The 9,835-nt window shown below is 39.1% G+C and overlaps 1 protein-coding gene across 1 annotated transcript; it reads right to left on the reverse strand.

The window, feature by feature from the left end:
• Positions 1 to 1,578: 1,578 nt before the first annotated feature.
• LOC134223849 (uncharacterized) lies at positions 1,579 to 2,294 on the reverse strand. Its single transcript, XM_062703412.1, has one exon. The coding sequence runs from the start codon at positions 2,227 to 2,229 to the stop codon at positions 1,690 to 1,692; it is 540 nt and encodes a 179-aa protein (XP_062559396.1). The 5' UTR covers positions 2,230 to 2,294; the 3' UTR covers positions 1,579 to 1,689.
• Between the last annotated feature and the right edge of the window lie 7,541 nt (positions 2,295 to 9,835).

Below are 9,835 nucleotides of genomic sequence, written 5' to 3' on the forward strand. Positions count from 1 at the left end.
TCACGGTATAATACCTATTCCGCTAGTTATCATTCAAATTCAATTAGCGTTAATAGCTCACTAGCTCGCTATGAAATTAACTGATAAGATCGTACAGCGACGAATTGTTATCTACACAAAATTATATTGCGGCTCATTGTTGTGAAGAACGTAGTGTGCGTTTAGGGATGGATTCTGCATTAGGAATAGGAAGCGATGGTTCAGAAGTCGTGTTGCCAGAACAACAACCGCATTTGCTCTAGTTTTTCAGTGACCACGCAAAATTTGAACAACTTTTACTAATAATGACCAAATGCAACATTTTTCACAGCACAAAACCAGAAATATACAAAATGATCTGTAAAAAGGTCAGCATTTCTTAACAGAATTAGGATATTTAGTTCTTAAGTTGTTAACTCAATCTGGGGACATTTTAACCCTCATTAGTCATCCGTATTAAAATTTGACAAACAATTAAAAAAAATAGGAATTTGTTCTCAGGTGTCTATTTTTTGTGGATTTGACAACTCAAGAACAGTTTGGATTACTCAGACTATCCCAGAACAATCTAGCGGTATTTTTTACCTTCCAATAGATGTGATGAACAGGTTTGAACATATTTCGAGACATTGAGTGATAAGAAACGCTACTTTAAAAGCTTCAGATCGCAACTTTTGTGCTAAAAGACAGTTTAGCTGTCCCAGAATATTCCAAAGCTGTGTTCTGGTGTCTGTTGACCTTTCCAGGGAGATGTAGTACTAATGGTTCAATACATATAGAAAAAAATATGTGACGAAAAATGCTTTCTAGCAGTGCGATATGGAGAAGGGCCGTTTGTCGGAATACCGTTCGGCCGAATGCCATTTGGCCGAAAGCCACTAGGTCGAAAGTTGTTTGGCCGAAAATACCATTAGGCCGAAAGTCATTTAGCCGAAAAGGTCATTTGGCCGAAAGGGTCATTTGGCAAAGAGGGTCATTTGGCCGAAAGGGTAATTTGGCCTTAAGGGTAATTTGGCAAAGAGGGTCATTTGGCAGAGAAGGTAATTTGGCCGAATGGGTCATTTGGCCGAAAGGGTAATTTTGCCGAAAGAGTTATTAGGCCGAAAGGGTCATTTGGCCGAAAGGGTCATTTGGCCGAAAGGGTCATTTGGCCGAAAGAGTCGTTTGGCCGAAAGAGTTATTTGGCCGAAAGGGTCATTTGACCGAATAGGATATTTGGCCGAATAGGACATTTGATCGAATAAGACATTTGGCCGAATAGGACATTTGACCGAACATGTCATTTGACAAGTGTCAAGATAAGTAGAGGAATGGCAGAGGAATGGCAGATTCCAGATATTATCGGAGGCTTAGAATCATTTTGGATCATTTATACATGGCTATATTGTTTATTTCTTCTACAAAAAAAAAACATACAAATAGATTTTATTAGCTTTCTATTCACTAACTCTTAATATTAAAAACACGATTAATTATGATTGAGTGTCTTACGAGAAATGTTAAAAGTTAAGAGACTTCACTAATCCATCAACTTCCACTATAATCACTTTGTATCAACAGATACGTATTTCGTTTTCTACTTGAAAGCCTTGAAAGTCGATAACAAAACACTGAAGAAGTTTTCAAGCAGAAAATGAACGAAGTATCTGTTGATGCAAAGTGATGATAGTGCATGTAAACTGAATTGTGATAAGCATGGATGCTTATCACTTATTGGCTCGCTGGATTTCCGATTTCCAGCTCATTGGCAACCTTTTTGTACAGATCAAAACGTTTCATCGCACCGGCACTGCCCGCTGGCTCCAAACCACCGTTGATCGCTTTTGTCGTCAAACCAAAATTATTATTAGCAGGGCCTCCTGCTGGTCGAACGCGTTTCTCCCAGAACCACACCGAAACGCGCATCGACATATCCACACTATCCGACACCAAGTCAGGATTGTTAACCAGTCGATCATCATTGAAAATGGCCCTCGAAGCATCTCTATAATTGTAGTCGTGAGTCAGTTGAATATAACCCCGGCCGTAGTAGCTGGTGCTTCCATAGTCGTAGCCGCGTCCCCTTTCGGTTTCAACGCGATGCTGGAAGCCACCGCTCTCGTGAATCAGCTGTGCAATGAACATTGCTGCTTCGTTATTTTCGCTGATAGACCCATTAATGTGCTTGACGATGGTCTTGGCTTCATCGTGATCCAACGAGCTATAACGACAAGCTTTTAAAGCCCTATTCAACTCATCAGCGCTCACCATGGTTGGAGATTTACTATCGACCACAAACTACTCAACTGCCTTAAACGACCACCTGGATTGAACTGGATCATTTGACGGTCGTTCGATGGTTATATGCAGCAGCTTGCAAACATGTATGCAATACTATGTATGCAATACTACAATGATCGGAAAAAGACAAAATTTGGCCAAAACTAATTTCAAATCTTTTTTTAACTGGATTATCTTATAGAGGAAAAACAATGTTTGAAAAAATAATCATTTAGAATTTGGGATTTAATAGTACTCTGCCAACCTGAAAATAAAATTGAGTGAAATTTTTTATGAAATTCAAATATACAAAATAATGTAGAACTTTGATAATTTATTTTGTGTCTGCCTTGTTGTTTTTCTTGTAGGTTGGTCTGACGAGGTGGTTGCCAGAGCTGCCAAATTAATTTGGTGAGGAATCTTTCATATTTTGTGTATCAAAACTTAATATTAACGCTCGACCCAAAGTAAATCTGGACGCACTGTTTCATACACCACCGCGCCCCTGCACAGCAGCAAAAAATATTAATATGCCGTGACGGAACTTTGCAAGACGTACCCAATTATTCGATGTAAACACAGATTTTACGTATTGTTATGTCATATCGATGGATTTGTACAACGCTCAACGTAAAATCTAATTGGCGAAAATGATTTTATGTCTGCGTTAAATTAACATTAAATTACCTGTTTACTTATGTATTTTATTACATTAAAAATGCTGCACATCATTATTGTTCAGAATAAACAAAATATTACATTGAAATGTGTTATTATTGCGCTAAATCTATGTAATATTACGAAACGGAATCAGAACTGTCATTTCAGTCAGGCGATAAGTTTCCTTCCATTTTGAATTGTATTTCGTTCCGAGTTATGTTCTTCGAAAAAAAAAGTAATTTGGGACAGTGAAAAAGCTTTAGGATGACTATTCGTCTTGTAGCCATCTCACGGACACTCGATTGACTGGAGTTTGTTTTGTAAGAAATCGGAATACTTCCAGAACAAACGAATCCAGAGCAACAGGTAAGATTATCACCGATGCACGAAAGCTCCAGCATATTTTCAACTTTTGTTTCTTCTTGTTTCAGAACAAATACGGCAGAATCACTCGTGATTCATTTGTGATTATTAACGGGATCAACAAGAATAATAATGGAGCAGGAGCAGGAGACGAGCCTGGGCGCCTGGAAAATGTGAAATAATAATAAACCGAACCGGTAAACGGACCCAGTGAAGCACAGCGAGTCAAAGCGGTTAGTCAATGTCGACCAGCTTCAATCCGAGAAAACAGGTAACACCCTCAAGGCACAAACATTTAAATTGACCTGGAAAATATTCGATAGATATACTTGTTATTTTCCCAATGTTTTTGTGTGGCTCTGTTGAAAAATAGTTTGTACCTGATTGTAAACGATTTGCCGGTTAGAAAAAGCCAAAGCCGAGAAGAAAATATCGTTCGCCGTCTTATTTTACTTAATACATAAAATTATTAAGAAAATTATTGATTGAATTTTGTTTATTCTATTTAAATTGATATTTATAAATTAAAAATTGAGATTTTGAGGAAATTTTATTGTAATTAATTAAAATGTAAAATTAAAAAATTTAAAAGTTCAAAAATTTTAAAAAAATATTATTTAAAAATTAAAAAATTAAAATAAAAAAAAATGAAATTTTAATTAATTTTAAAGAAATTTAAAATTTAAAAATTTAATAATTTAAAATTTTAAAATTTTAAAATTTAAATATTTAAATACTTAAAATTTAAAAATTTAAGAAAGTAGAAATTTAAACATTAAAATTTAAAATTTAAAAATTAAAATTTAAAAACTCCTTCAAAAGTTTCGGAGTTCCTCCAGGAATTACTCCGGAAGTTTCTCAAGGTTTTTGAGGAAGTTTTAGTTCCTCCACGAATTCCTCAGAAAGTTCCTCCAGAAATTCCTGCGGAAGTTCTTCCAGGAAATGCTCCGGAAATTCGATCAGGAATTTTTCAGGTTCCTCAAGGAATTCCTCCGTATATTCCTGCAGTAGTTCCTTCAGAAATTCCTCCAGGAATTCCTGCGGAAGTTACTCAAAGAAATCCTATGAAAGTTCCTCAAGGAATTCCTGCGGAAGCTCCTACAGAAATTCCTGCGGAATTTCGCCCAGTGATTCCTGCGGAAGTTCTTCAAGGAATTACTCCGGAAATTCCCTCGAGATTTTTTCAGGAAGTTCCTCAAGGAATTCCTCCGTATGTTCCTGCAGAAGTTCCTTTGGAAGTTCCTCCAGGAATTCCTGCGGAAGATCCTCCAGGAGTTCGTGCAGAAGTTCCTCCAGGAATTGCTCCGGAAGTTCCTCCAGGAATTTCTCCAGAAGTTCTTTCAGGAATTTTTGAAGAAGCTCCTCTAGGAGTTCCTCCGTATGTAAATCCAGGCGTTCATTTGGAAGTTCCTCCAGGAATTTCTGCGGAAGATCATCCAGAAGTTCCAGCGGAAGTTACTCCAAGAACTCCTCCGGCAGATCCCCCATGAATTCCTCAGAAAGTTCTCCAAAAATGTCTGTGGAAATTCCTTCAAGAATTGTTGCGGGAGTTCCTCAAAGAGATCTTGTGAATGTTCCTCAAGGAATTCCTGCGGTAGTTACTCCAGCAATTACCTCGGATGTTCCACCTGGAATTGCTCCAGAAGTTCTTTCAGGAATTGCTCCAGAAGCTCCTCCAGGAATTCCTCCGGAAGTACTTCCAGCAATTCCTCCAGAAGTTCCTCCAGGAATTCCTCCGGAAGATTCTCCAGGAATGCCTTCGGAAGTTCGTCCTGGAATTGCTTCGAAAGCTCCTACGGAAGTTTCTCCAGGAGTTCCTCCAGGAATTTCTCGGAAGTTCCTCCAGGAATTCCTCCTAAAGTTCCTACAGTTTCTTCCAGGATTTCATCCGAACTTTTGGTCAGGAATATTTTGGAATTTCCTCGAAAATTTCTTTGTAGTACAGAAATTCCTTTAGGGTTAAGAATTTTCTTTAAGTACTCCTAATAAATTACCTCGTGTACTCCATAAAAACACCTTGGAAAGATACATGGAATACCTGTTAATCCACCTCCCACTCAATTCCGGGAATTCTTCAAAAGATTTTGCATAAAAAGAAGATCAATTTCGAATTCCTCCAGAAAATTCCACATGAGTTCCTTCAACCGGAAAATTCCTTAAGGTATTCTCTTAAATATTCCTCTGAAAATTCTCTCTGAAAATCGTTAAGGAATCCTTCAGAAATTCCTCTGGATATTCCTAAGGAAATTCCTTTAGAAGCCCTAGGCTGGCTCTTAGAAAAAGTTCCGCAGGAATTCTTGAAGGGACTTTCGCATGAATTCCTGGAAAAACTTCCGCAGAAATTACTAGAGGAATTCCTGGAGGAACTTCGGTAAAAATTCCACGAGAAACTTCGGGAGCAATTCCTGGAGGATCTTCCGCAGGATTTCGTGGAGGAACTTCCGCAGAAATTCATGGAGGAACTTTTGAAGAAATTCCTGGAGGAACTTCCGGAGCAATTACTGGAGGAACTTCTGGAGCAATTCCTGGAAGAACTTTCGCAGGATTTTTTGGAGAAACTACCGCAGGATTCCTGAAGGGGCTCCCGCAGAAATTCCTGGAAAAATTTCTGGAGGAATTTCCGGAGAAACTACTGGATCAATTCCTTGAGGAACTTCGGGAAGAATTCCTGTCGAAACTTCGGGAGGAATTCCTGGAGGAACTTTCGCATTAATTTCTTGAGGAACTTCCGCAGGTATTCCTGGAAAAATTTCCGAAGGAATTCCAGGATTACCTCCCGTAGGAATTCCTGGAGGAACTTCCTGAATAATTTGTAAGGGAACTTCCTGAAGGGAACTTCCACGAAAAACCTGGAAGAACTTCCGGAGCAATTCCTGGAGGAATTTCTGGAGTAATTCCTGAAGGACCTCCTGAAGCAATTCCTGGAAGAACTTCTGGAGCAATTCCTAGTGGAACTTTTGGAGCAATTTCTGAAGGATCTTCCGCAAGAGTTCCTGGAGCAACTTCGGAAGAAATTATTGGAGGATCTCCTGCAGGAATTCCTGGAAGAAGTGCCGCAGGAATTCTTGAAGGAACTTCCGCTATAATTTCTGGAAGAACTTCCGCAGAATTCTCTGAAGGACTTCCGGAGGTAATCTTGGAAAAAATTCTGCAGCAAATATCAAAGGAACTTCTACAAGAATACCTGTATGATCTTTCGCTGGAACTGCTGGAGGATCTTCCGAAGGAATCTCTGAAGGAATCCCTGGAAGAACTTCTGGAGGAATTCATAGAGGAACTTTCTGAAAAGTTCTTGAGCGATCTTCCAGAGCAATCCCTGGAAGAACTTCAGCAGGAATTCCTGGAGAAACTTTGTGACGAATTCTTTGAAAATCTAACATAGAAATTCCTGGAGGATATTCCCCTGGAAATCCTTGAGGATCTTCCGCAGGATTTCCTTGAGGAACTTCCGGAGGACCTTCTGGGGGAACAGACTGAGAAATTCCTAGAGGAGCTTCCTATAAAGTTCCTGAGAGAACTTTTTTTTTTGAGAATTTTCTGGAGAAATTTCCGGAGGTATTCTTGGAGGAACTTTCGGAAGAAGTTTTGGAGGCATATACGCAGGATATCTGGAGAAACTTTCGGAGCAATTCCTGAAGGATCGTCCACAGGAATTCCTGGAGCAACTTCGGAAAGAATTATTGGAGGAACTTCCGCAGGAATTCGTGTAAGAACTGCTGCAAGAATTCTTGGAATTCCTGGAGAAGCTTCCGAACGAAATCCTGGAGAAACTTGGGATGCAATTCCTGGAGGAACTTCGGGAGGAATTCATTTCAATACTTTGGGAGGAATTCTTTGAGGGTTTTCGGCAGGAATTCCTTGTGGAACTTTCACAGGAAATCCAGGAGGAACTTCCGCAGGAATTTCTTACGGATCTTCCACAGGAATTCCTGACGCAACTTCCGCAGGTATTCTTGAAGAAATTTCAGAAAGAATTCCTGGAGTACCTTCCCCAGGAATTCCTGGATGATTTTACCTAGAAATTACTGGGTGAACTTCCTGAGCAATTCGTGGAAGAACTACCACAAAAAAACCTGGAGGAACTTCTGGAGCAATTCTTGGAGCAACTTCTGGAGCAATTCCTGGTAGAACTTCCGGAGGAATTTCTGTATAAACTTCCGGAGGGCATCCTGGAGAAACTTAGGGAGCAATCCTTGAGGAACTTTCGCAGGAATTCCTGAAGGAACTTCCAAAACTTCCGCAGAAATTCCTGGAGGAATTTTCTGGAGAAACTTCCGGAGGAATTCTTGGAGGAACTTACGTAGACATTCCTGGAGGCACTTCAACAGTTTTTCTTGGAGGAACTTCTGCAGGAATAAGTGGAGGAAGTTCCGCAAGAATTTCTGGAAGGCTCTCCTCAGGAATTTCTGGAGGAACTTCTGCATGAATTGCTGGAGGAATTCTTAGAGATGCTTCCGGAGGACTTCCTGGTGGAACTCCTGGAGGAATTTCTGAAAGAGCTCTTGGAGAACTCTTTTGAAGGAATTTTTGTTGGCATTTCCGGAGGAACTCCTGGAGGAATTTTTAAAAGCATTTTCGGTGAAATTGGTATTTTTGTACAGTTTTGGAGTATTTTCCAGAGGAACACCTGGAGGATTTCCAGAAGAAATTTATGAAGGAATTCCTAAAGGTTTTTTCCTTGAGAACTCTTGGAAGAATTTCCGAAAAAAAACTCCTGGAGGACTTTTCAGGGGAACTTATGGAGTAGTTTGAGGAGGAATTTCTGGTAGACTTTCCAGAGGAACTCTTAAGAGATTGCCGAAGTTATTCTTAAAGAAATTTACGAAGGAACTTTTGGAGAAATTTCCGGAGGAATTCCTGGAGGAATTTCCTAAGAAACTCCTGAAATAATTTCCGGAAGAACTTTTGGAGAAATTTCCGAAGGAACTCCTGGAGGAATTCCGAGACTGCTCCTGGAGGCTTTTGCGGAGGTATATACGAAGCAGTTTTGGTGTAATTTTTAGTGGAACTCCTGGATCAATTTCGGGAAGAATTGCCTGGCAGACATGCCGTAGGAACTCTGCATGAATTTTCGAAGGAACTCCTGGGAAATGTCCTCAAAGACTTCTTGAGTAATTCTTAAGGAGTTTCTGGAGAAATTTGTGGAGAAATTTATCAAGGAATTTCCGAAGGAATTTTTAAGTGAAATAAATAAAATATTGACAAAAAAATTTGAATATATAAAATAAGTCCAAACCAACTCACGCCAACCGCCCCCGCCGGCTGGAAATATCCTATCACGCCGCTGCCGACAATATTTCTATCGGCACGCAGGTCTACTAAAAATTCAAAAATCTTAAAAAACTATTCTTTATGCATGAAAACTGAAAATCTAAGAATAAAAAAAATTTAAAATCCGAAAACTAAAAAAATATACCGGAAAAGCAATATTGTATAGAGTACTTTTACTACTTTCAGAAATTTTTTGTTATAGTGAAATAAATTCCATTTGTATTTTGTTATACATATTGACGAGCAAAATTATAAAAAATAAAATAAAGTTTAACATTTTTTCAAAAAGCATTTTGGAATCATGAAAGAAAATTCCCGATCACCCCTAATCCAGCCGCCGAATGCGAGGTTTCTGCTGGCTGGTTATTACGTCGTTTTTCCCCTTACGTCGAATATATTACGTTTTACATCGTTTCATTTTGGTTTCAAAATACCAATTACATTATTTTTTGTTACATCAAACAGATGTAATAATACACGCGATTTACGACGGCGATGATGTGCATCTAATCTGATGTGATATTACAAAATTTTTTTTGCTGTGTGGTGATCGGATAAAAAACATTTGACAGGCATTAGTTGATGTTTCATTGACGAAGAAATTGGTGAAAAGTTTTTCTCGATTGATCGACGCATCTCGAAATTACGGATCATGGAACTTGAGAAAAGAAAATTGATTGTGCTCAAACGTCTAGAGAACCCTTCGTGGTATGCCTCAAAATAGCAAAAGTGTTGAAATTCCCAAACTCAACGTCTTGTAATCAAACGGTATCAAGGAGACTTTGAGTATGGATAGAGCACAGCGCATCTATCATAAAAGTGGCACTAGGAACAAAGAGCTGAGGAGGTTGAGGTACGTGAAAAGCAACCCAGGTGTCTCCATACGTGATTTGGCAAAGAAATACGATTCCAACTTTTCCACCGTGCGTAACACCCTTTCAAGAGAAGGATATAAGTCTTTTTGTGCTAATAAACATCCGAATCGCTCCCTAGAACAAAATTTAGTGGCCCAAAAGCGAGCACGATTACTATACGAACCAGTTTTGACGAAATTTGATGGCTGTATTTTGATGGATGACGAAACATATATATTAGAGTGGGGCGCAGTTGTATGGGAAAACGCAAACTTCGTCCGATCAAGTGAGATCAAGGTTTTTCTGAATCGTTTTGGGACCCCAATCAACTGTGCAAAATATGGGCTCGATTGGTTGCGACCTCGCATGCCGCATCGCGTTTCAAATTTACATGTAGATTAGTATGGGAAAACGTTCTTTTACATTTTAGCTCTTAGCAGTTTCAATTT

The sequence above is a fragment of the Armigeres subalbatus genome, chromosome 1 (genome assembly GCF_024139115.2).
Source record: "Armigeres subalbatus isolate Guangzhou_Male chromosome 1, GZ_Asu_2, whole genome shotgun sequence".
NCBI classification, from domain to species: Eukaryota; Metazoa; Arthropoda; class Insecta; order Diptera; family Culicidae; genus Armigeres; species Armigeres subalbatus.